General features: G+C 37.3%; 1 protein-coding gene across 2 annotated transcripts in view; it reads left to right on the top strand.

Annotated features, from left to right (window-relative positions):
* Positions 1-27,308, top strand: part of SLC7A9 (solute carrier family 7 member 9) — a 52,412-nt gene that overhangs the window by 6,932 nt on the left and 18,172 nt on the right. For both annotated transcript variants that reach the window (XM_069082615.1, XM_069082614.1), the window contains exons 3-10: positions 1,828-1,975; positions 3,834-4,076; positions 4,783-4,908; positions 5,566-5,665; positions 20,743-20,787; positions 21,961-22,084; positions 24,479-24,582; positions 26,506-26,602. In XM_069082615.1, the coding sequence (XP_068938716.1) occupies positions 1,828-1,975; positions 3,834-4,076; positions 4,783-4,908; positions 5,566-5,665; positions 20,743-20,787; positions 21,961-22,084; positions 24,479-24,582; positions 26,506-26,602 (987 nt within the window). The remainder of the gene's footprint in view (positions 1-1,827; positions 1,976-3,833; positions 4,077-4,782; positions 4,909-5,565; positions 5,666-20,742; positions 20,788-21,960; positions 22,085-24,478; positions 24,583-26,505; positions 26,603-27,308) is intronic.

Genomic DNA, 27,308 nt, shown 5'->3' with positions numbered 1-27,308 from the left:
AGTTTAAAAGTGCTATAGAAATGGGAACTGGTATTATTAGCCTTATTTTTTTTAAATATCTGCCACAAAGTGTGAAATACAAAAACACTCTAGGCACAGACTAAATTTTGGATTTGAAAAGTTTTTGACTTCATATGTGAAAGTGTATTTGAGAGAGGAAGAATGGGCGAGAGAAAAAGTTAATAGTAATTCAAGTCATCCAAAAATATAAAGTTTTCCAAGTAGTGTGTTCTTCCTTACTACAAGTCAAGTGGGAAGTTGGATTTATCAAGGATGCTTTAGAAGTGATTCCTGCAAATGAAGGGGCATCTATCAGTTGAGGAATGGCTAAACAAATGGTATGTAATTGTAATGGAATACTAATAAGAAATGACCATCAGGAGGATTTAGAAAATCCTAGATGGACTTACATGAACTGGTGCAATGTGAAGTGAGAAGAACCAGGAGAACAGTACACAGTAATAGCAAAATTGTAAAGTGATCAATTGTGAATGATGTAGCTATCCAAGACAATTCCAAAGGACTCATGATAAAAAATGCTGTCCACTGGCAACTAGGTGGCGCAGTGAATAGAACATTGGCCCTGGAGTCAGGAGGACATGAGTTCAAATCCAGCCTCAGACACTTACTAGCCATGTGACCTTGGGCAAGTCACTTAACTCCAATTGCCCTGCCCTTCCCCCTTAAAAAAAAAGTAATGTATTCATTTAATTTTAAAAAAAATTGCTGTCCACTTCAGAGACAGAATCATTGGAATCTGAATGCACATCAAAGCATACTATTTTTTACTTTATTTTTTTCATGGGGTTTTTTTTGGTCTGTGTTTTCTTTCACAATATGACTAACATGGAAATATGTTTTGCATGATTGCATATGTATGACCTGTATTCAGTTGCTTGCCTTCTCAATAAGGAGGGTTGGGAAGGAGGAAGAGAATTTGGAACTCAAAATTTTTAAAAATGAATGTTAAAATTGTTTCTACTATGTATTGGGAGAAAAATAAAATTTTACTTAAAAAAGAAGTGATTCCTGTTTGGGAATTGACTGGACTATCAGTCAACATTTGGTAAGTACCTACTTTGTGCCAAACACTGGGATAGGTAATGGTACAAATATAAAAGTGAGACCATCCCTTCCCTTAAGGAGCTTCTATTTTTATAGGAATACAAGATGTCTTTAGAGAGTAGTGGTCATGGAAAGGAGCTTCAGTCAAGGCAGTCACAGGGATTGAATAGAGCTATATCATAGTGAATTTTCACACCCCTTATAGTCACAATGGTAAGATGATTTTTTTTTTTCTGAGTAAAAGAAGGAAAGAGAATGAGTCAAGGTGAAAGTGGAGGGTGTGCCATCAGAGGATGGGGCAAATAACAAGATATCTGTACTAGCTAGGTTCTGGTCCAGCACTTAGAATGATCCCTGGCACAAAGTAGATGCTTAATAAATTCTTCTTGATCAACTGGTGCTCTGGTAGATGGCTACATGGTTTGGAATTGGTTAGACCTAGAGAGCTGAGGCAAAGATTGATTTACTTGCCCTCTAACATAGAGTAGCTCTGCCTTGATGGAGTCCCAAAGCTGATTGAACTAGCTCCCTTTGTGATCAGGGCCAGAGTCTCTGGAGGTCTGGTCTAAAAGATTACTATTTCCAGTGGGGAGAAGCTGGCAGGTAGATACCAGGATGAGTGGGCAACCCTATGGTCCCATCCAGCTCTGGGCGTCTACCTGGGTTCATAATTCTGGTTTTTCTGTTGTCTTTCTATGCAGCTTTTCCTACCAAAATCACTTCAGTGTACCTAACAGTTATTTTTCTCCTTCTCAATTCAAGGTGGGCCTAATTAGTGGAATTTGTATCATTATTGGCACCATAATTGGCTCAGGAATCTTCATTTCACCCAAATCTGTACTTAGCAACGTCAATGCTGTGGGACCTTGTTTGATCGTATGGTCGGCCTGTGGGATTATTGCTACATTAGGTAAAACAAAACAAAACAAAGCAAAACATCCAAATTGATACCTGTGTGGTACTTAAGACATTTTAATTTTAAATACATGAAGTCGCATTGTGTTAACCTCATTCTGTATTGTCTCTCTTGCTGCTGATAATCTACCTTTAAGTACTCTCCAAGTTAGCTAAATTGGTGATGGGGACTTTTGTAAATCAGTAGTTGAAGCAATAATGTAAAACAATAATAAAATAGGAAAGATCTGGGAATGGGTGTGTGGTCAGAAGAGAATGGGTATTTGTAAGACACTAGTGACCTTAGACTCGTAAATGAATACACAGTCGCAAGAGGAGAAAACTACTATGAGTACCATCAATACTGTATTAGGAAATAGACTTTTTTTAAAGGGAATATCATATCTTTCTTTTTCAAATGCTAGTCAGTAGTCCCAGCCATGTCATTAATATCTTTCTTCCAGTTCTTTACATTTAGTTCTATGGACGTCTCTTTCTAGTCTACTAATGATTTACTTAGTGTGTTAGGGTTTGCCAAATGCTTTCCTCAATTTAAAACAACCCTCTGAGGTAGGTATTATATTATTTGCACCATTTTACAAATAGAGAAACTGAGATTCAGAGAGATCAGGGGGACTTGGCCATTGTCCCAGAACTAGTAAATGTCAGAGCATAGATTGCACTCAGATCTTCAGGTCTTCTGACTTCAAGTCTAGTGATCTTTCTACTATGTAGGATGGTCTCACTTTTATATTTGTACCATCACTCCACAGTCCTCATTACAGATAAGGGAAAGCATTTTATTTACCAGGAGGAGAAGCCTACTTACAGAGGAGGCTGAAATGCATGTCCTCTGAAGACTTTCTGGGGAGATTTACCATGATTGGGTTTGATGACTCCATTCCAACTCTTTGGACAAAATGAGAGAGTATTTAAAACATTTTTCTATAACTATTACCCTAATCCAGGGGCTATACAGAACTTGGAGAGTAGGAAGGGACTCATAAAATGCCCAAGGAGTGAGAAAGGAGCAGTGGAGAAATCCAGGATAGAGAAAGGAGGTCACAAGCAGCAAAGCTGGTCCCAGCTAGCCAGAATTCTCTAGCCAAGAATAGGAAAGAGGAGCCACTGGTACAGTAGGGAAATTTGGACTCTTCTTAAGGGTAAACCACCAAAGAATTCTGGATGCTGAAGAGTTTAATATTTGTGACTCCATACAACTAGGGGGCTCTACTGACCTTGGCCTCATTTCAAAGATATTTTCACTTCTCTTTCATCTCCCTGTCTCAAATCCGTCCCCACTCTAGTCCTACCTTTACATCCTGCTGCCAAAATAACTTTTATTAAACATAAATCTGACAGTGTAACTCCCCTACTCAATCAACCCCTGTGCTCCTTATTGCCTCGAGAACAAAATATAAACTCCTATGTTTAGCTTTCAAAATCTGGACTCAACCTATCTTTTTAGTTTCATTAGAAATTCCTTCTTTCCTACTCTGTGATCCAGCTAAACTCATCTTCTCATTATTCCTTGTACATGACACGCCATCTACCATCTTGGTTGGTGCCTTTGGACTGACCATTCCACATGCTTGGAATGCATTCTTTCCTTAACCTTGCCTCATAGAGTGTATTCCTTCCTTTAAAATGAATCGTAAGCACCACCTTCTCCATAATGTCTTTCCTGATCTCCCCAATGATAGTGCCTTACCTCCCAAACTACCTTGTATTTATCTTCTTTGCAAATATTTGTGCTTTATATTTATGCTCTACATGTTTTATGCTATATGTGCACATGTATCTATTGTCTCTTCCATTAAGACTTATGCTTCTTGTAAGTAGGGGTTGTTTCATTCTCTGTATTTATTCTTCAGGTGCTCTGTGTTTTGCTGAACTTGGCACAATGATCACCAAATCAGGAGCAGAATATCCCTACCTAATGGAAGCCTTTGGCCCTATTCCTGCTTACCTCTTTTCTTGGACCAGCTTGATTGTCATGAAACCCACTTCCTTTGCCATTATTTGCCTCAGCTTTGCTGAATATGTGTCTGTCCCCTTCTACAGCAACTGTAAGCCTCCAGACCTCGTTGTCAAGTGTCTTGCAGCAGCTGCCATCTGTAAGTTGCCTCCACTACTATGCAGATATACCTCTCTGAGAACATGAATAATGAATTCTGGAGCCTTCTGGTGTCTGAATGTTTCACAGAACAAAATGACTATGATACAGCAAATATTGCTTTCCCTGAGGAAATCTAGGCTTGGGATCACTGGCCTTTTTGTTACTTCCCCATCATAGCATCAAAGTGGGAAAGGGGCTTAACAGAGACTGGCTATTGTATTGGAAAAGAGACTGAGTAATGTGATAGATGGAGCTTAGAGGGGTTAGACAGGGACTTGGTTCTTCCTCTCTATACACTTCAGGCTGAAGGTTTCATTTCACATTATACTATTGGCTGAAAGCCCTTTCCTCCTGTTTCACTAGACCATGCATCTTGTTATACTTCCATTAGATTGATGTCTAAGCCCCGATTTTTAAATTACAAATGTTTAAAACAATTACAGATGTTTAAAATGTTCTTTAACCTATCTTTTATATATAAGTATACATAATAAAAACATATGCACATATATACATATATGTACATATGTCTGTATATTTCCCTTGAAACCCAGTAGGTAATTACATGGGATATACCTAGGAATGAGCATGAGAGTATTCTTCCAGAATCTTCCCAAAGCATTTAATACATATTGGCATTAGATCCAGGATTTTGAAAAAGCTAGAATATAAAACTCCTTTTCTATGTCTGACTTTCCTTCCAGTGGTTATCACGACAGTGAATGCCCTGAGTGTAAAGCTGGGGAGCTACGTACAGAACTTTTTCACAGCAGCCAAACTAGTGATTGTTGCCATTATTATTATAAGTGGAATTGTGCTTCTTGCCCAAGGTGAATCTCATTTCTGCCTTTCCCATTGCTGAACTCTTTGTAAGCTCTTCAAGAACAAGGTCTTTTTTTCTTTGTATCTCTAGTTGGGAGCATAATGCCTTATAAAGTTTTGAGGGGCTCAGGGGAAGAAGTGGGGGAGCAGTTAAACTGCTCAACAATTTATAGTCTTAGAAAATTGCTTGGGGGCACTAAAAGGTTGTGATTTGCTCAGTCATGCAGTCAGCATGTGTTAAATATAGGACTTGAATTCAGGTCCTCCTGACTCTGACACCAGTTCTTTACCTACTGCTAACCTCTTAGTACTGCCTTGTGTATGTTAGAAACTTAAGTGTTTGTTGAATTATAATTATTTCTAATTATGGGCAAGGGATTAGGTCATAAGTATCTTCATATGGTAAATATCAGTATGGAGTTTTCTGCTGGAATTGCTTTAAGTGATCTTAAGGTATAATTTTTCATTTTATACAGAGATGGTAAGATGTAAGAAATAAATCCAGTAGATTAGTTCACAAGAATCTTTAGCCTCTCATTTTATTGTCAAAGTATTTGTTTTATAATCTGAAATCACTGTTTAGATACTTCTTTCAAGTGAAGAAATGGGGGTGGAACTATCAATTTCATCTCTCAATACCCATGGCATCTATGTTTTTATTTTAGGAAAAACAAAAAATTTTGAAAATTCCTTTGAAGATGCCAGTATCTCCGTGGGTGCCATCAGTCTGGCATTTTATAATGGACTCTGGGCATATGATGGATGGTAAGTTACTGTCTGGGTACTAGACATACCATAGAGATAGCAAATACTATTGGCCACAATAATCTAAACTCTCAAAAGTAAGCAAAGGACATCTGAAATCTTGTGATTTGTTTCTCTTTTAATCATTCTAGTACTAGATTTTCCCCGAGGGTTTGACTTGACACTAACTCAAACTTGGACATTATGTCAAGTATCAATTAGAGGTTTTTCTTAAATAACCAGTTAAAAGAAAAAAAACAAATAAAAGCAGTTAAAAGGTAAAATTCAACATCTAAAGAATAAACAAAATTATAAATTAAGTTGAAATGACATTAATTGCTTGAGTCAAACAAGCTTGGCTAACTGGCTAATTACGTTCCATATTCTCTGATTTCTCTCTGTTATCATTTTATGAAAACTGTGTATATGAGGGCTTCAGATCATACCTTTCTATTCCCACATTGTTTAATGCAAAGAAATAAGTTTTTCTTTGAGTGTGTTATTAAACCAAGTATTTATTAGCATGTTCTGTGTGGTAAGCATTGGGGATACAGAAACAAAATTAAAATATTCCCAGCCCTCAAGAAACATACATATTATGGTATAACAACATTCCACATTTAATATATACAAAATAAGTACAAATTAATTTTGAGAAGGTAGCTAGTAGTTTGGGATGGGAGAGGAGATAGGGAAGGAATTTGTACAATTCTTAAGCTGAGCTTTGAAGAAGGCCAGGGGTTCGAGGAGCCTGAGGGCAAGGAGTACCTTCCATCATGGAGATGGGTGGTGGCATGTCATATGTGAATGCAACCTATAGGTAAGTTTGACTGAACTGAAGAGAGTGTTAAGGGTAATAATGTATAAGTTTGGAAAGGTGAGTATGAGCCAGGTTGTGAAATGCTTAAAGAAAAAAGAAAAGAAAAAGAAATTTTTTTTCTGAGCAAGAAAGTGATCCTTAGACCTGTTGATTAGGAATATTAGTTTGGCAGCCTTGTGGATGATGGATTGGAGAGGGGAGGAACTGGAAGCAGGAAGACTAATTATGAGGCTATTGCAGTAGTTGAGGCAAGAGGTGATGAGGATCAGAACTTGTGTGGGTGTGGAGAATGGAACGGAGGAGAGAGATGTAGAGGTCAAATCAACAAGATATGGTAACTGATTGGAATTGTGGGGGGCAGCAAGCAAGAGTGAGATGTTTAGGACAAAACTTTCAACCTGGGGCTATGAAAAGATGGCAGAGTCTGAATGCAGATTAAAGCACACTTTATTTTTACTGTCTTTATTTGGGAAGTGGGATTTGTCTGTGTTTTCTGTCACCACATGATTTACATGGAAATATGTTTTGTATGACTTACACATCTATCAATTGCTTGCTTTCTCAATAAAAGGGGAGGGAAGAGGAAGAATTTGGAACTCAAAGTTTGAAAAATTAGAATTGTTTTTACATGTAATTGGGAAAAATAAGATATTAAATCAAAAAATTTTTAAAGAATGTTAAACAATAAATAATGTTTATTTTTTAAAAGAAGAAAAGATAACAGTGTTTTTCACAGAAATAGAGAAGATGGGAAGAGAAATGAGTTCTGGGGAAAAGATAATAAGTTCTGTTTGGGGCAGGTTGAATTTTAGATGTCTCCAGGACATACCATTTGATTTGTCTATAGGTAGTGGGTGATGTAAGAGTGGAGAATGATGAGGGCTAGATATATAGATCTGGGAGTTAGCTACATAGAGAGAACATTAAAGTTAAACCCATAGAAGCACATGTAGTCACCAAGAGGGAATAGAGAGAAAAGAACCCAGTACAGAACCTTGTGGTACACCTAAAGTTAGGAGGTATCCTAGAAATGATTATGTGACAAAGGAGAATGAGAACCAAAAAAAAGCAACATCATGAAAACTAAGAGGAAAGAGATTTTATAGGAGAAGAAAGGGATCCACAGTGTTAAGTGCTGTAGAGAGGCGAAAAACAACAAGAAAAAAAGAGTAAGGACTGAGAAAAGGCCACAAGATTTGGCAATGAAGAAATCATTGGGGGGGAGGGGAAGAAAAGCAATCATTGGAATCTCTGACAGAGCAGTTTTAGTTGAGTTATGAAATTGGAAACCAAACTCCAAAAGGATGAAAACTAAGAGGAAAAGAAGTAGAGACAGTAATCGTAGCTAGCTTTTTCTAGTTTAGTAAAGAAATGGAGGAGTGATGTAGGATCTTAGCTTGGGAGGGTGGTAGGGTCAAGTGAGGATTTTTTAAGGGTGGGGGAAACTTGAGAGTGTTTGTAAGCAACCGGAAATGAACTAGTAAATAGTGAGAAAATGAAGATGAGAGAGAGAGAGAGGATCTTGATGGGCATTCTCCCTGCAGGATACAAGAAGGGGTAGGATCAAGGGGACAATTAGAGAGATTGACCTTTGCAGGGAGAAAGAATAAAGGAGAGAAAAAGAGATGATATCAGAAGGTTTTGAGATATAGAATAGGGGGGAAGGAGCTCAAGGTGAATGACTTTAATTTTCTCTGTAAAACGTGAGAGGAAGTCCTCTGCTGAAAGATGATGTTCGAGAGGTTTAAGGAGAGAAGAAAAGATTTAGAACTGCTGTGGGTAGTGCATAGAAAATTAGTTTGAGAGGAGTAAAAGGATCACTTTATTTCCATGAGGATTCAGTTAATATTAGAGAAAATGAATTTGTAGTGGATCCAAGTCATCACAGTTGGGTGATGTCCTCCAGTAGAATATGAAGAGTAGTGGAGGTAGGGGAGAATGGAACAGTTGAGATTTAGCAAGTCATACATGTTAATGGGACAGAGAGGCAATTAGACACTGCAGGACAGTGCAAGGTTGCATTAGTTATCAACAAGGCCAAGATTGAGAAGGAGAAAAAGCAAAGCAAGAAAAGAGGTGATGGCCTGGAAGAGTAACACAAGGAAGACGATAACCTAATGTAGTGCAAAAGGTCCTGGATGAGGAGTCAGGAGATGCAGGTCCTAGGTCAACCTTTTCATGAGCTGAGTGCTCTTTAGCAAGTCCTTTCCTCTCCCTGGGCCTCTGTTTCCTTCCCTGTAAAATGAAGAATTTCTTTCCAGATGTAAAATTCTGTAGATCTGTGATTCGATTTTAAAATACCTGATTTCAGACTCACATTCACCTGTTCAGGTGATACATCTAGCCATGGAAATGAGGAAAAAGGATAGTAAGCTCCATCTTGCAAAACTTGGTCATTAGGGTGAGTAAGCATGAACTTATAGGTTGATTTCTTTCTTTTTAAAATAAGTTTTAATTGAGATTTTCTTTTTCTTATATCACCATAGGATCTCATGTATCCCTCCTTCTCCTTCCCAGAGAGCCATTCTATATGACAAATATTGTGTTTTTTTGGAGAGGAAAAAAGTCAGTACAAATGACTGATACATTGAAAAAGAATGAAAACATATGCAATGTGTAACATCTGTGAACCTCCCACCTCCTCTAAGGAGTGGTTTGAGGGTGTCTTCTCACCTCTCTTCATTTTAGTCCCCCTTATCTTTATAATTTTGTTAGATTTTTTTTGGTGTGCCATTCTTTCAATTACATTATTATAGTTACACTGTGTATTATTTTGCTTACTTCACTATGCATTAGTTCATAGAGATTTTTCCATGTTTCTCTGCATTCATCATACATATCATTTCCTACAGCATAGTAGTATTCCATTTTATTCATGTACCACAATTTGTTTAACCATTACCCAAATGATGGGCATCTACTTTGTTTCCAGTTCTTTACTGTCACACAAAGTGCTGCCATAAAATATTTTAGAGTATATGAGGACTGTTCACTCATCAATGGTTCCCTTAGGATATAAACCCAGCAATGGAATCTGGTTCAAAGAGTATGGACATGTTAATCACTTTATTTGCAATCTTGGAAGTTCTTCCTTTGAGAACTGTTTGTTCATATCCTTTGACCACTTTTTAAATTGGGGAATGGCTGTTGGTCATATATATGTTCATATACATATATATTGTTTATATATTTAGATACCAAATCATTATCAGAAGAATTTGATAGTCTTTTCCCATTTGACCACTTCCTTTGTTTATACAGGAGTTTTTTAGTTTCAAGTTCCCTCTTCTACTATTATGTTCCTTTTTAAGGTGGCCCTGCCTCCACTGGCTCTTTTCCCCTCTCCGTGCCCCTCCCCACCCCTACCCCTCTTCCCTCTTCTTATTTGATACTCTATTTCCTTTGGGGTTTTCTTTACTAATTCCTTTTTCTTTCCTATTTTTATTTGGTTATATATTTCTTACTCCTTTTTTCCCTCTTAATCAAGTAGATTCTCCCTTCCTCTGCTCCTCTTTAACTTGTCCTGTTCATTAGTTTTTAAAATTTCATTTTTGCACCCCTTTCCAAAAAGTATTTCTCTCACTCTATTCATTATCCATCATTTCTTTCTGTTTTCTCTAGACCCTCATTCTCTGATTCATTACCCCTATAATTATCTGGTGTCTCTCTTTTCTCTGTATTCTTCATGTAATCAAAACTTTCAAAGGATTCATCCTAACCTCTTCCTTCTAGGCAATTTTTTTTTGCTTTTGATTAATTTATTTTAGTATTCAACATTTGTTTCCACAAAATTTTGAGTTCCAAATTTTCTCCCCATATCTCCCCTCCCTCCCACCCCAAAATGGCAATGCATCCTGATTACCTCTTCCCCCAGTCTGCCCTCCCCTTTATCACTCCTCTCCCCCTTCCCCTCATGGCAAGATAGATTTCTCTACCCCGTTGCCTGCATATCTTATTTCCCAGCTGCATGTAAAAACAATTTTTAACATTTGTTTTCAAAACTTTGAGTTACAAATTCTCTCCCTTCTTCCCTCTCCACCCATCCTCATTGAGAAGGCAAGCAATTCAACATAGGTTATACATGTGTAGTTATGCAAAACACTTCCGTAATAGTCATGTTGTGAAATACTAACTCTATTTCCCTGCATCCTATCCAGCCCTGCCATTTATTCTATTCTCTCCTTTGACCCTGTCCCTTTTCAAAAGTTTTTGCTTCCAACTTACTTACAATCTTTCCCCCTCCTCACCAACTATTTGGTAAGCTCTCCTCTTTCTGAGACCATAAATGTCATCATCCTCTCATTGTTAGCCTTTGATTTGACCCCAGTGCATTACTCACTCCTCTCTCACTGTTCCCATTCCACCCCCTTCCACGTACCCTCCCATGTTGTAATGTAGTTCTTCAAAAAAAGCATTGATTCACCTGTAGGTATATTGTCACCAAGTTCTGTCGCTGCCTGCCTCTTCACTGTTGCTGCTGCCAGATTTCCATCTTCACAGCAATCTCCTTGCATACATTTCAAAAGAAGTCTCTTAATGGTTACTCTGTTGTCACCATTTCTGTTGTTGTCCATGTCTGCTGTTCAAGAAGCAAATGATTTCTTCAGTTCAGTTTTTCTTTCTAAAAATGTTTCAAACTCTTCTTTATTATTGAATGTCCATCTTTTGTCCTATATGATTAATCTAAGATTTCCAGGATTAGTCACACTGGGCTTCATCCAGAGCTCCAGAAATACATTATTCAATTCCTTCTTCCTTCATCTAGTGGGGTGTGGAATGTTATTGAAATATCTTTTCCTTTGTATTTAAAAGTCTCTCTGCTAACATAGAACTTGTTTCTGAATTGAATTATTAAATTTAACCACTATGCCTCTTGGAGTTTGTAGCTTTCCTTCTGGAGGCAATCTGTGAATTCTTTCAGTTGGAATCTCATTTTTCCATGTGTAGAAGTTCTGGATAATTTTCTTTTATTATTTCCTTGATTATGCTGTTAAGGTTTTTTTGTCCTGACCTGTTCTTCTGGGACAGGTTGTCTTTGTGCATTTTGTCTTATTTAAGTTCAATATGTTTTGCTTGCATAATGAGCATAATTTCTTTTAATGTTTTTTTGCTTCTATTTTCCTTTTTTTTTTTGGAGGGGGAAGGGCAGGGCAGTTGGGGTTAAATGACTTGCCCAAGGTCACATGGCTAGTAAGTGTTAAGTGTCTGAGGCCGGATTTGCACTCAGGTCCTCCTGTCTCCAGGACTGGTGCTCTATTCTCTGCACCATCTAGCTGCCCCATGCTTCTATTTTTCTAGGTTGTCATTTACTTCTGTGTATTTGCATTCCCAATCTATTGTATTCTATTTTGTTTCTTTGGTGAAGGTTGTCATGAGAGATTCAATTTTTTCTTTCTTATTCATAATTTTTTCTGTGCAGGATATAAATTCTGTTCTTATAATTCTCATTTCTCTTTTAAACCATTCAGAAACAGTGTGTTGTGGTTCCATGTTTTCCTCAAATTCTCCAAGTTCCTCTGTCTCATCAAATGTTGAATGATTTCCCTTTATTTTATAATATTTATTCATAGATAGCTGAACTCGCTAGATCTGGAGGCCACATTTCCTTCTATTGTTACTGGGTTTGTTTGTTTCCTATTGGTTTATCTGTTTATGTTCAAGGTCTTTAAGTTTTCTTCTTCCTAAAATCTTTGGTAAATTCAGTCTTTTCTCTCCTTATTTTCCTTATCAATCATTTCCTGACTCCCTCCCTTCTGATGGTGGTTTCCCTAAGGACTGAATATTCAAAGCATGTTGGCTTCCTCCTACACTGGGTGATTTCCAGTTCAACAACCTAAGTCTTTGCCTCAGTTGATTTTTGTGAAGACAGAACTAGCCCCAGCTAGATGCTTTGCTCTTTCCCTCAGCCTTTTAGAGTGTTGCATAGCCCTATCACATGCAGAGTAACCTGTCCTGGTAACCTGTCTCACTCTCTTTGTTGTTTGGTTCTCTAGCCTGACATCAGCAATTTAGAGCCTGTTTTCCCCAGGACATCTCTAACCCTAATTCATAGCATTGCAGTGCTGGTGTCTCTGGGTTGCAGCTCTCATCAGACTTTTGTTACTTTTGTGGCCAAGCTGGCTATTGAGGACTGAACAAACTTCTGCAGCAAGGAGCCTGGATCTCCACAGTACTGCAAAGAGGGAAGGAGGGCCTGTGTTGTAGGAGTGGGTTTTGATGTAAACCTATATCCTGTCCTTGAGTTTGCTAGTGCAGCCTTGTCAAAATCATGGGAAGTGGGGGCAGGGTGCTAAGTGAGCTTGGGGTCAGTGAGTATCAGGTCCTGGGTTTGGGTTTTTTTAAGCCTTCTTTTGGACTATGGAGGCAGCTGAAATTGCTTTATCATTGTGCATAATTACTGTTTTTGGTGAGATTTGAGAGATCAGGAGATTGGAGAAAATTCCAGAAGTCATTTTAAAAGCTTAGCAAATATTTATTAGGCACCTGGAATTTAATGAACTTAGGGATCTTAAACTCTATTGAGAGGGATTTAATATGTACACAGATAAGTATAATACAAAGTAATTTGAGGAGGAAGGAAGACTAACCTCTTGGGGATTTCAAGGAAGGCTTGCTTGATGGATGACTTAGCACCTGAAATGAACAGTAAAGGAAGTTAAAGAGTCTAATAGGCATAGATGTGAAAGGAGGATATTCAGAGGATGGGGAATAACCTGAGTGAATAAAGTATCACATAGAAACAAGTTTTGGGACAGCTAGGTGGCACAGTGGATAAAGTGACAGGCTGGAGTCAGGAAGAATCATTTTCCTGAGTTCAAATCTAGCCTCAGACACTGACTGAGCAAGTCATGTAACCCTTTTTGCCTCAATTTCCTCATCTGTAAAATGATCTAGAGAAGGAAATGGCAAATAGCTCTAAATTCTTTGCCAAGAAAATCCCAGATGGGATCACAAAGAGTCAACCATGACTGAAAGGACTAAGCAACATTGATGACAGCAAAAAAATGGAAATTCAAGTTCAGAGAATGGAAGAAGGCCAGTTTGACTGGCATAGTCCATGGAGGGGAATAAGTGGAAAAGACTGAAGGGGTTGGTTTAATACCATGTGGAAGATGGTGGAGCAGGTAGGAAGAAGTACAGCCCAATTTCCCCTTTCATAATGCTTCCACAAAGATCTAGAAAACACACCAAATCAAATCCTCATAAGGAAATCCAAAAAAAGTCCCAGTGAATCATTTTTCCAGTTCAAGTCAGTACAGGGAGACAGATAGAGTGGTTTTCAGACACAAAGGATGAAATGTGGCCAAAGGACTCCTAGCTGAGCATTCCAGTACCCAGGGACTGAAAAAAGACTAGTGCTGGCTACTGAGGCAGGAATTGATGGAGCAGAAAGAAGTCCAAGGGGCCCCCTAAACTAACTTAGGGTGTGGAAATGCGTGCTGATAACTCTATCACTCAATACCCAGCTTTGGACTATAGATCCAAGGAGGACTAAGGAGGGATCCTGGGCCAAGAGTAGCTAAGAGGAATGTCCAGAGGCACTAGTCTGTGTTCTGAGCAAGGAACAAAGTCCATAAGCAAGCTATAGCTATACAGCTTATCTCCTGGAACTGAATGGAGACTAATAACCTGAGATCAAAGGGGAGTCTACAGTTCTGTTACTCTGAACCTACATAACTTCCCAGCTGGCAGATAGTGGCTAGGTCCAGCAATAGGCTACTGGATCTTCCAACTATAGGCAAGCCCACTGGCATGTTACTTGGACTGAAACCTGGGTCAGAACTTGCAGACTTCAAAGCAGTGGACAGTGAATAGACTTCCCTGCCCAGATCACATCACTTTGGGAACTCTGAAAGCTTGCAGATCCCCTACCCTGATCTGTCCTTGAGATCCTGGAATAATACATACTCATTACCTAAGAAAGCAGCAAAAAGAGCTAAGAGAACAGAAGTTCAATTCAGACATTCTCCCCAGAAATGTGCAGAACCTGGCTTTGACATAAAGTTCAAGGTCAGAATGTACATTTGCATCATGAGAAAACAAAACAAAACCAAAAAAAAGAATCTCACCATAAAGACTTATTATTGTACCCAGGAAGCTTAGACACAAACCCAAAAGAGTATCACTCAAAATCACTTATAAGCAAACCCCCAAAGGAAAAATACAACTTGGAGCAAAAGTTCAACCAAAATTTGTGGAAGAGAATAAAGAAAGACCTAAAAATTATTTTGGAAATCAAGTAGAGAAATATAAAAAGGTAAACATGAGCATATGATTTATAAGGGAATAAACAAGGATAAACTGTTTACCTTCTAATAAAAGATATGTGTGTATTTCTTGATTCTGTCATCCTCAGTAGTCATAGAGGAAATCTGATTAGAGGGCCTAGGAGTAGTTCTGTCATATTTTGATGATCTTCACAGTAGGATGGAAAGGGAAGGGGAGAGAGAAAGACACTGGTGGAAGGAAGGGACAGAAAGGATGGGAGAAATTATCTCACATAATTGGAGTGCAGAAGAAATCTATACAACAAGGAGAAAGGAATGAGGGGGAGTAGTTGACCTTGAACGTCATTCTCACTTGAATTAATCAAAGGAGGGAAGATTATACACAACCAGTTGGGTACAGAAATACATTCCAGTCAACAGAGAAACAGGAAGGAAAGGGTTTAAGGGAAAGGGAGAATTAAGAGAAAGGACAAACTAAGAGAAGAATTAGTTGTAAGCAAAACAAACTCTTAAAGAGGGGGCAGGAAATGAAGAGAGGGATTTATAAAAGAGCAGGATTGAAGGAAATACACAATTAGCAGAAATAATTGTGAATATGAAAGGGACAAACTCACTAACAAAATGGAAGAAGATAGCAGAAAGGATTAGAAACCAGAATCCAACAATATGTTATTTACAAGAAACACTTGGGACAGAAAGATGTACATGGAATTAATCAAAGGTGCTATAATAGAGTCTTTAATGCTTTAGCTGAAGTAAAAAAAAAAGCAGAAGTAGCAATCATAATCTAAGAGAAAACAACAGCAGAATTAGACCTAATTAAAAGAGATAACCAAGGTAATTATGTTTTGCTGAAAGGTCACGTAGACAATGAATTATTATTAATACTAAACATATGTGCACCAAAGGGCATAGCATCTAAATTTTTTTTTTAATTTTTGGAGTGGGGGAAGGCAGGGCAATTGGGGTTAAGTGACTTGCCCACAGTCACACAGCTAGTAAGTGTTCCATGTCTGAGGCTAGAGCATCTAAATTCTTAAAGGAAAATTTAAATATTTATGGGCAGAAATAGTAAAATGCAAATAGTGGAAGACCTCAGTCTCTCTCTCAAGCCTAGATAAATCTAATTAAAATGGTCAACAAAAAAAGAAATGAATAACCTGAATAGAATTTTAGAAAAGTTAGATATTATAAACCTTGGGAGAGTTTTGAATGGGAACAGAAAGAAGTACACATATTTCTCAGCTGTGAATGGCACCTTCAGAAAATTGACCATATATTAGGACATAAAAACTCTCAAATACAGAAAAGTAGAAATATTAAACACGTGTAACAAAACTAAAGTCAACAAAGGACCTTTGAAGCAAAAATTTTAAATCCTAGAGAAGTCAATAGTTTAAAAATAATGACAACAATGAAATAACATCAAATATTTTTGGGCGGGGGGACGGGGGGGAATGTTGCCAAAGTAGTACTTAGAGGAAAGTTTATATATCTAAATGCTTTCATCACTAAAACAGAAATGACAACTCAGCAAATTGAACATTAACCTAAATAAACTAGAAAAATAACAAATTTGGGCCCCAAATTAACCAACAACACTGAAAATTAAAGAAGAGATTAACAAAATTAAAAGCAAAAAAAACACTATTGATTAATAAGTACAACTAGAATGTTTTATTTTAAAAAATAGTAAAAACAGATATGACCATAACCAACTTGATTTAAAAAAAAGAAAGACGAAAACAAAATTACCAGATTACAATCAATGAAGAATAAATAAAAGAAACTATTAGGAACTATTTTGCCTAATTATATGCCAATAAAACTAATAATCTAAATTGAGTGGATGAATATTTACAAAAATATAAATTGACTAAATTTACATATCAGGAAATAGAATATTTAAATAACCCTATCACAGAAAAAGAAATTGAACAAGCCATAAATAAATTCCCAAAGGAAAAATAAAAACAAACCTCAGGACCAGATGCATTTTACAAGTGAATTATATCAAACTTTTAATGAACAATTAATTCCAAATACTACATAAATTGAAAAAAAAAATAAAGACATCATTGTGTCAAATTCCTTTCATGACACAAACATAGTCTGTTTCCTAAGCCAGAGAGAGTTGAAATGGAGAAAGAAACCTATAAACCAATATCACTAATGAATATTAATGTGAAAATTTTAAATAAAATGTTTTAGCTGAGAGACTAGAGCAACATGTCACAAAGATTATAAACTATAACCAGACTTGATTTTTGACAGAAATGGAGGAAATCTATAATCATAATTGACCATATTAGCAGCCAGAACAACAAAAATCATACCACTCTATCAGTAGATGCAGAAAATGTTTTTGACAAGATAATATCTATTCCTATTAAAACCACTAAAAAGCATAGGATAAATTGAGTTTTCACTTATAGAAGTGTTATCTGTCCAAAATCAAGAACCAGCACTATCTTTAATATAAATAAACTAGAGGTTTTTCAGTAAGATTAAGTGTAAAGAAAGGATCTTCCTTATGATTATTACTATTTAATACAGTGCTAGAAATGTGAGCTAAAGCATTAAGGCAAGAAAAATAGAGGGAATAAGCATAGGCAAAAAAGAAACAAAATATCACTTATTGCAGATGATATGGAACTTTACTTAAAGAATCCTAGAGTCAACTAAAAACTAATTGAAATAATTAGTAACTTTGACAGAGCTGCAGGATATAAAATAAGCCCACACAAATCATCAACAGTTCCAAATATTACTAACAAAATCCAACAGGAGAAAGAAAGAGAAATTCTATTTAAAATAGCTTGAGAAATATAAATACTTGAGAGTCTACCTGCCAAGACACACAGGAACTATATGGACACAGTTGTAAAACAATATAATAAAAATGACAGTACTAATCCTAGTTAATTTATTTGTTCAGTGCCATAACAGTCAAACTACCAAAGTATTGTTTTATAGAACTAAAAAAAACAATAACAAAATTCGTTTGGAGGCACAAAAGGACAAGTATACCAAGGTAACTAATGAAAAAAAGTGGGAAGGAAAGTGGCTTAGCAATACAAGATCTCATGCTGTACTACAAAGCTATAATCATCAAAATAATTTAGTACTGGGTGAAAAACACAGAAGTTAAACAGTGGAACAGATTGGGTACATAATATGTAAAAATAAACTTGCATGCATCTTAGTGTTTGATAAACCCAAACAGCCCAGTTACTGAGGCAAGAACTCACTATTTGACAGTAATTATTAGGAACTGGAAAGCATTCTGGTAGAGACTAGTTACAGATCAACATCTCATACTGTATACTCTAAATAAGTATACAATAAAAGCTCTAAATGGGTATACAATGTAGATAGAAAGGGTGACATCATAAACAACTTAGAGTAGCATGGAAAAAGTAACATGTCAGATCTATGGATCAGGGAAGAGTTTTTGACCAAGCAAGAGATAAGAGAGATTCACTGAAGGTTAAATGTCAGTTTTGATTACATAAATTAAAAAGTTTATGCACAAACAAAACCAGTGCAACTAAAATGAGAAGAAAATTAGATAAATGGGGCAAAAACCTTTGTAGCAGATTTCTCTAATTAAAGTCTTATGTCTAAGATATGTAGGGAATTGATTCAAATTTATAGGAATAAGAGCCATTCCCCAATTGATAACTGGTCCAAAAATATAAATAGGCAGTTTTCAGAAGATAAAATTCAAGATATCAATATCCATATGGAAAAAACACTCTAAATCACTGATATCTAGAGAAATGCAAATTAAAACAACTCTAAGGTACCACCTCACACCCATCAGATGGACTAAGTTGACAAAAAAGGGAAATGAGAAATGTTGGAAGGGTTATGTGAAAATAGGTACATTAATGTACTGTTGGTGAAAATGTGAACTTGTCCAGCCATTCTGTAAAGCAATTTGGAACTATGTCCAAAAAGCTATTAAACTGTGAATATTTTTTGGCCCATTGATATTGCTACCAAGTCTATACCAAAAAGAGGTTTTAAAAAAAAAAAAGAGTAGGGGTGGCTAGATGGTGCAGTGAATAGAGCACTGGCCCTGGAGTCAGGAGGACCTGAATTCAAATCCCACCCCTCAGACACTTAACACTTACCAGCCATGTGACCTTGGGCAAGTCACTTAACCCCAATTGCCCTGCCTTCCCCCATCCAAAAAGCAAAAAAAAAAAAAAAAAAGAGTAAAAGGACCCATATAACAAGTCTTTTTGTGGTAGCAAACAATTGAAAACCAAGGGAGTGCCTGTCAGTTGATGAATAGATAAACAAATTATGGTATTTGAATATGACAAAATACTTCTGTCCTATAGGAAATGATTAATGGGGTGGTTTCAGAGAAAACTGGAAAGACTTGAATGAACTGATGCAAAGTGAAAGAGAAAAGAACTAGGAAAACAATTTATACAATGACAACAATGTTTCTAAGACAAACAACTCTGAAAGACTTAGGCACTCTAATGAACACAATTACTAACCACAACTCCATGATGAAACTGCTACCTACCTCCAGATAGACAGGTGATGGATTCAAAGTGTAGATTGAGATATACTTTTTTGGAGATAGCTAATGTGGGAATTTGTTTTGCTTGACTATACAAGTATATAAAATTTTTTTTATTTTCTTGCTTTCCCAGCTGGGAGTGGGCAGGTGGACAGGAGGTGACGGAGAGAATGTGGACTTAAAAATAAAATTGAATTTAAAAAAAAAAGGTTAGCACCAGATTGTGCAGGACTTTGAATATTTAACTATTGAGTTGGTATTTACTCCTAGAATTTCTAGGAGGCCATTGAAAGTTTTTGAGTGTGACGGTGAAATGCTCAGACCTATCCCTTAGGTAGGTTATTTTTGATGCTGTGTGATGGATACACTGGAGAGAGACAGAGAACCTGGAGGCAGCGGGGCCGATCAGAAGTCATTACTAACAGAAAAATGCTATGGACAATAGGAGAGGAGAAAGACCTTTACATATAAAATAACTTTATTATGAGGATGCCTCTTCTGGAAGCTTTGGCTCGCTGTTGGCCAGACATCACCCTACATTTATTTCTAGAGCTACTTTAAGAAGCTTATATGAGTGAAGTAGTCATTGCCTTCCAGATACTTTAGCAGATCAGCTAATATTTTATCTCTTTCTATTTCAATTCTTAAATACTTATAGTGTGCCTTTAATTCCCTGACTAGGGAATAATGTAAATATAAGTCTCAACTAAAATTTCCTTTCGGGGACAATTTGAGATGCTTTATGGCTATAGCAAGTCCCATGGTACCTTTGTTGTTACAGAAACTTCTTTTCTTTCAAAACCTTTACATGGTCACTCACATTCTTATTTCTCCCATTTGATCCCCAAAACTACATGATTAAAATTCATTGCCTAGAGGCAACTAGGTGGTGCAGAACAAAGAGTGCCAGGCCTGGATTCAAGGAGACCTAATTTCAAATTTGGCCTCAGACATTTACCAGCTGTGTGATACTGGGCAAGTTGCTTAACCTTCTGTTTGCCTCAGTTTCCTCATCTGTAAATTGGGGATAATAAGAACATCTACTTTACAGTGGTAAAGACAATGGTGAAGTATGGAGTCTTACCTGAGTGTATATACCTCAATATAATGTCTATATTGAGCTCACATGACTTGGCAATCCACTCTCGTATGAGGAGAAGGACAGGGGCAGGAAAGACCTTTCTAGTCAATTAGGCAGGCAATACACATTTTTTAAGCTCTTACTGGATACTAGGTACTGTGCTAAGTGTGGAGGGTACATAGAAAGACAATAACACCAGCCCTGCCCTTGAAAAGCTCACATTCAAGAGGGAAGACAACATGCAAAAATTGTACATATAAGATACCTATGGTATGAATAAAAGGTCATCTCAGAGAGAAGACACTTAGCAATGCATGTGGGTAAAATTAGGGAGAAGAGGACCAGGAAAGTCTTCCTGCCAAAAACAAGAGAAATATTGTTGGAAAACCACAGATATACTAGACGTGGCTCTTTTTCTTTTTCCAGGAATCAACTCAACTACATCACAGAAGAACTTAAAAATCCCTATAGGTAAGTGTCTCTGGGCCCAGGCAGAGTAACAAAAGGCAAGATGTAGTGGCAGGTATCATCTCTTCCCACAGACACTCAAAACTACTCCCTTGTGGCCCCTCTACTGTCCCTTTGTACCTCTTTGAAAATGAATTGGATGCTGGTTTCTTCAGGAGATAGAGATCTTGATAGCTAGCACTTTGGGAGCTTTTGGTGGGAGTGGGGTGGAGGTAGGCTACGGGATGAAAGGCTCTAGGCTGGCTGTGATAGTAGGAGCTTTTATTTGTCATCTGGAAATATCAAAACAAGCAACATTATTTTCTATACAGCCATACCATTGATCTAAGACTTTTCACCTTCCATTTGGGTCAAATGGGTAGGAAAACTAGATGGCATAATGGCTAATGCCCTGGACTTGGAGTCAGGAAGGCATGAGTTCAAATCCAATCTCAGATGTTTTCTAGATGCCTGACTGGGCAAGTCACTTTGCCGCTATTTGCCTAAGTTTCCTCAACTGTAAAATGAGGATAATAATAGCACCTGCCTCCTAAAATTGTTGCGAGGATAAGATGAGATAATAATTATAAAGCAATATGTAAATGCTAGCCATTATTATATAAAATGCTAGTATATCTCTACCCTTTTCCCAGCACTTGTTCATGGCTCTTATAACTTGGAAATGCATGGTCACTGACCTCCCTGCTAATGAAACTGTAACAAATCCACTGTCGAGAAATTCTGGAGCAGGCTTTTGACAAAGAACACACAACTGCTTTGACAAAGGAACTGACACAATGCAGGTCATAATATCCCAGCTGCTTCAATGAACAAATGTTTCTGAGTCTCTGAACCCCAGGTTTTTAGTAGGTCATTTAACATTGCATGTGCACACGGGTAAACACACACAGATACACACACACACACACACACACCAGGATTATATTTTTTTCCAATATGCTTTTGAAGGTATGTGAGCTGACCTTGTACCTAAAATAGGAGAAATCTGATTGAAAAACTGATTTTTTTCAATTACTTTTTGTAACTTTAGTTATATTACTTGAGTTAAATTTTGAGTTTCTGTTTATTTATTTTTGTCCATTAGCCAAGTAATATTACAGAGGATTTATGCCACAAATTTTGAGAAACACCAACAGCTTTAAATGATACTATGTTCTTATGTTTTTGCAAACTTAGAAATTTGCCCCTGGCTATCATTATTGGCATCCCCCTGGTAACTGTGTGCTACGTTCTGATGAATGTTTCATACTTCACTGTAATGACTTCTACAGAACTCTTACAATCCCAAGCTGTGGCAGTGGTAAGTCATCCAGAATTTTTGCAAGATATTATCTTCTTTATTATCATTATTATTAATGGTATTATTATTAGTGATTAGAGGCACAGAGGTGACCCTGAGTTCTTGAATGCTATACAATTACCTTGTACTCCCATAACTTCTTCTTCTTCTTTTTTTTTTTTGCTTTTTGGAGCAGGGAAGGTAGGGCAATTGGGGATAAGTGACTTGCCCAAGGTCACATGGCTAATTGTTGTGTTAAGTGTCTGAGGCTGGATTTGAACTCAGGTCCTTCTGACTCCAGGGCCGTTGCTCTATTCACTGTGCCACCTAGCCACCCCCTTACTTCCATAACCTGCTGTGGGTCAGATTCAATGACCTAGTTATCATTAGTACCTAAACAGGATTTGGTGACCCCAAGTAAAATGCCCTCAATATTTTTATTGGGGTGGCCTTTCACTTAAAATCAAAGATGAGCAACTGATACCATCAGGTGATATATGAGGGCAAACACTGACTTTGGATCCATCGCTACCTGTGTGACTTGGGCAAATCATTGCACCTCAGTTGCCTCCATCTATCAAATCAGGAAACTGAACCTAACATAGTTAGAGATGTCTTTCAGACCTGAATCTGTAATCCTGTGATCGGAAATACATGCCTCCCTTGAAAATGAAACAACTAACGCTGGGATAGTGGGAAACAAATTCTCCCAAATCATTAAAGATGCTCAGATACTTCTTCACAGAGATGGAGGCATTAAAGATAATTTCCCCTTCGGCAAGTGGAGCCATCATTTCTTACAACCTCCACTGCACCTCTGTACCCACAATGTCCCTACTGCAGAGCTGCTAAAGAATCAGAATGTCAAGAACAAGCATCCCATCTACCCAGTGGTTGTGGCTTAGTGTAAGTGGAGGAAGTCTAAATCAGTGATGGCAAACTCAAATAGAAACAGGACCCCCTAAGCAGTTGTATCTAAGGATTCCTTAAGATCACATTTTGACTTAGAAAAATGCATATCTATGTTTTATTATACTTTTTAACTTATGTTGTTAAATATTTCTTAATTAAATTTTATTAATCTTTTAAAAAAATTTTGTTTTTATTAATTTGTTTACTTTTAGTTTACAAAATTCAGTTCCACAATCCCTTGAGTTTCAAATTTTCTCTCCCTCCCTCTCCTCCCCGCCTCCCATGGCAGCATGCAATCAAGTATAGAATCTGCAAATACTTGTCACATTAGATATTAGTCAGGTTGTAAAGAAAGATTGTAACTGATGGAATGAACAATGGGAAAGAGGAAATAAAACCAAACAAGAAAAGGAAAGAGAGCAGGTAGTTTTTTCAGTCTGCATTCAAACCCTGTTCTTTCCAGTTCTTTCTCTGAATGTAGACATCTCCTTCCATCATGAGTCTTTTGGAGTTGTCTTATAAACCTGCATTGCTGAGAAGAGTCCAGTCTATCAAAGTTGGTTGTCACACATACATTGTGTCTGTAATTGTGTATAAATTTCTCCTGGTTCTGCTTTTCTCACTCAGCATCAATTTGTATCAGTCTCTCCAGGTAAATTTGAAGTCCATCTGCTCCTCATTTCTTATAACACAATAGCATTCCATTATATTCATATACCACAACTTGTTTAGCCATTCCCCAATTGATGGGCATTCCCTTAATTTCAAATTCTTTACCACCACAAAAAGAACTGCAGTAAATATTTTTGTACATACGGGTCTTCCTCCCACTTCTATGATCTCTTTGGGATACAACCCTAGAAGTGGTATTACTGGGTCAAAGGGTATGTAATTATTTATATCCCTTTGGGCATAGTTCCAGATTGTTCTCTAGAATGGTTGAATCAGTTCACAACTCCACCAACAATGCTAAATTTTATTAATCTTGTTCTAGACACAAAAGAATTGTGAGCTATGTGTTGCCCTTGGGTCTTGTATTTAGTACCTCTTATCTAAATTATCAATCAGAACAGGAATTCTTAAACTGGGGTTCATGAATTTGTTTCTGTTAAATATTTTGATAACTGTGTTTCAGTATAATTTGATTTCTTTGTAATCCTGTGTGTTTAATTTATACATCTAAATGCATTATTCAGAGAAAGGGTTCAGAGGCTTCACCAGGCACTAAAGGGTCCATGACACAAAAAAAGTTAAGAACTCCTGGATTAGAAAGAAAGGGGTTCTTTGTCTATTAAAGACAAATCGATGTTTGGTGCAGTGTAAAGAAAACACATAAGACCTTTAAGATAATTGCAGTATGTGTCAGGCACAAACACACAACAAATACAGAATTGTATTTAATTGCAGACCACCAAAATCTGAAATGAAGCCATCAACCCCAGTTTATTTCCTTGTCCAAAGAACTTTTAACTTCCTCTGAAGCAAATTCTTTTCATCTCCTAGACTTTTGGTGACCGGGTTCTCTATCCAGCTTCCTGGATTGTTCCACTGTTTGTAGCATTTTCAACGATTGGAGCTGCTAATGGCACCTGTTTCACTGCTGGAAGGTAAAGTTTCATGACAACTAGTTGCATTAAGCATGGGCAGGACAAATTAGCTTTGTGATTAAATATGCCTTGAAGAAAAAAATTCAAGTCATTTATGCAAATATTTATTAAGCACCTACTCAGTGCAAAGCATTGTGTTAAGAATTTAAAATGAACTACTAAAGTCCCTTCCCTCAAGGGGCTAATAATCCAATAAATTGATAAGTAATAATAATATAGTGATAATAATATAACAATAAGTGAAAACAAATCTAATAAAGTGATAAGACATGAATGCAAACAAAATAAAAATCATAATATGCTAAGGACATAGGAGAGATAAAAAGTATTCTGAGAAGGTTTTAGCAGTGGTAGTGGGAACAAGGAGAGGGAAAGTCACGTCCAGGTAGAGGGGATCAGAAAGGCTATGAGCTCGACCCTGAAGACAGGAAAGGCTTTCAGTAGGTGGAGATTGGGTAGCTGTGGGTCTAGACATAGGTGGATAGCATTATGAACTACATGGAGAAGACAGGATAAGATCAATTTAAGTAATCCAATTCAGACAAAGCATAGAGTATATGAACAGGTGTAATGTCAAATGAGGGTGGAAAAGTTAGATTTGAACCAAATTGTGGAAAGCCTTAAATTCTGCAACAAGGATTTTGAACTTTTATTTAGAAGAGAATGAAAAGCTATGTAAAGATTTTGAACGGGAGAGTTCTCACCTGTGGATCCCAGAAACTATAGCATGTGCAGTGGCCAGACCTCAGTAAAACTGTCTTGGCAGATAGGCTAAACCAGGTTAAGGGAAGCCAATAGGTCTTAGACCTGTTGGTAAGTTAGGGAAATGTCTACCCCAAGCCCATGAAGACTTCCCCTGGCTGACTGTATGGATGAGAACAATTTGTGCCAGTAGCCATAAAGCTTGCTAGCAAGAACTGTGGAGTACTTAGAGCTTGATCAGACATTTAAGACACAAAGGTTCTCCATCGAACCCTGGGCCATTGCCCATTGTCCTGACTTTTGTCTTGCCACTGGACTTGAATGATTTTGGAAGAGAGAGTGAGGCTGATGACTTAGTGCAACTCTGTCTCACTCAAATCGAATTTACTTTCAAGTCCAGACATCACCTATGATGTCATTGGGTCTTCTTCAGAAATGAAGGATGAGGGAGTGGCTAGGTGGCACAGTGAATAGAGCACCAGCCCTGGAGTCAGGAGGACCTGAGTTCAAATCTGACCTCAGACACTTAACATTTACTAGCTGTGTGACTTTGGGCAAGTCACTTAACCCCAGTTGCCCTCCAAAAAAAAAGAAAAAGGCAGAAATGAAGGAAGAACAATAAACAACAACAGCATGGTCAGAACTGCACATTGGGAAGATTACCCTGCTAGTGCTATGAAGAGCAAAATCACGAAGAGATATTAAAGACAGGGGGTCATGTAGGATGTGCTCATGAATCCAATTCTGCTCTTCCTATGTAGAGGGCCACAAAGTGATTAGTAAGAAATGTTTGTAGAAGGTAACGATTTTCATGTCATGGAATTTCTACTTAAGAGCTTGACATAAAGTACAAAACCAGCCCACAGAATATCTACAGATTTTTTAATTCCTCAACCTCCACCCTCCTCCCCCCTAGAATAATTTGCTCATCTCGGTAGTTTTCTGATTATTATAAAAAAGGGATCAGACTACACTGGCCACATTTTCTTCCAAGGGCTATGGTACATCTAATATCACATTTACAAAACAAAGTTCACTTTTCCAGTATTTTCCAGTATTCACTTCCCCATATTGTCATGAAATTAAGATCTTAAACTCATCCATAACTTCATTAATAAAGCAACATTATATGTGTACAAGATTAGTAAATAAGAAAGCATTTCTCCAAGGGCCAGTGCAGTTCTTTCCTGAGCATCCCAAGTTATATTTTTATTTTGTCAGATTGGTTTATGTGGCAGGACGGGAAGGTCACATGTTAAAGATGCTTTCTTACATCAGTGTTAAGCGCCTAACTCCAGCACCTGCCATCATCTTTTATGTAAGTACAAATTTTTCAAGGTAAACCCTTCAGACACAAAAATATTTGTTGTTAATCACAATGGTTTCCAAAAAAACAGCATTCTTTCCTTTATTCCTAGGAGAGGTTGTCTGCATATACTGAAAATGGTTTAATGGTTTACCAAGTTTCTTCTACCTTATTGAATATCCCAACAATATTTTATCAATGCCAATTAAGCCATTCAACATATTTACCCAAGTCTCTTGACCCCATATTATAGATGCTTGAATTTCTTTTTTGATTCTAGGTCACAAATTACAGATTCTATGTAAGCAAAAAAATAGAAGACAGAAGTGTGATCTTGGCCAAATGTTGTTGATATGATCGATATAAAGCTCTCTCTTCCCTAAGGCCAAATGAATTTGAGTAAGAAGTCAAGTAGAATTAAATATAATAGTTGGTAGGCCAGTTCAGGTTGTTTCTCTCTCTCTCTGTCTGCCTGTCTGTCTTTCTCTCTCTGTCTGTCTGTCTCTCTCTCTCTCTCTCTCTCTCTGTCTCTCTTTCTCCCCGTTTCTCTCTCTGTCTCTCTCTCTGTTTCTCCCCGTCTCTCTCTGTCTCTCTCTGTCTCTCTGTCTCTCTGTCTCTCTCTCTGTCTCTTTCTCTCTCTCTGTCTCTCTGTCTCTCTCTCTGTCTCTCTGTCTCTCTCTCTCTCTGTCTCTCTCTCTGTCTCTCTGTCTCTCTCTCT

This window comes from Petaurus breviceps, unplaced genomic scaffold (genome assembly GCF_028583685.1).
Source record: "Petaurus breviceps papuanus isolate PSGF00001 unplaced genomic scaffold, PetGlider_PUasm1.0 171, whole genome shotgun sequence".
Lineage (NCBI taxonomy): Eukaryota > Metazoa > Chordata > Mammalia > Diprotodontia > Petauridae > Petaurus > Petaurus breviceps.
Note: the sequence above shows the minus strand (reverse complement) of the source record. Positions and strands in the feature narration are given on the sequence as shown.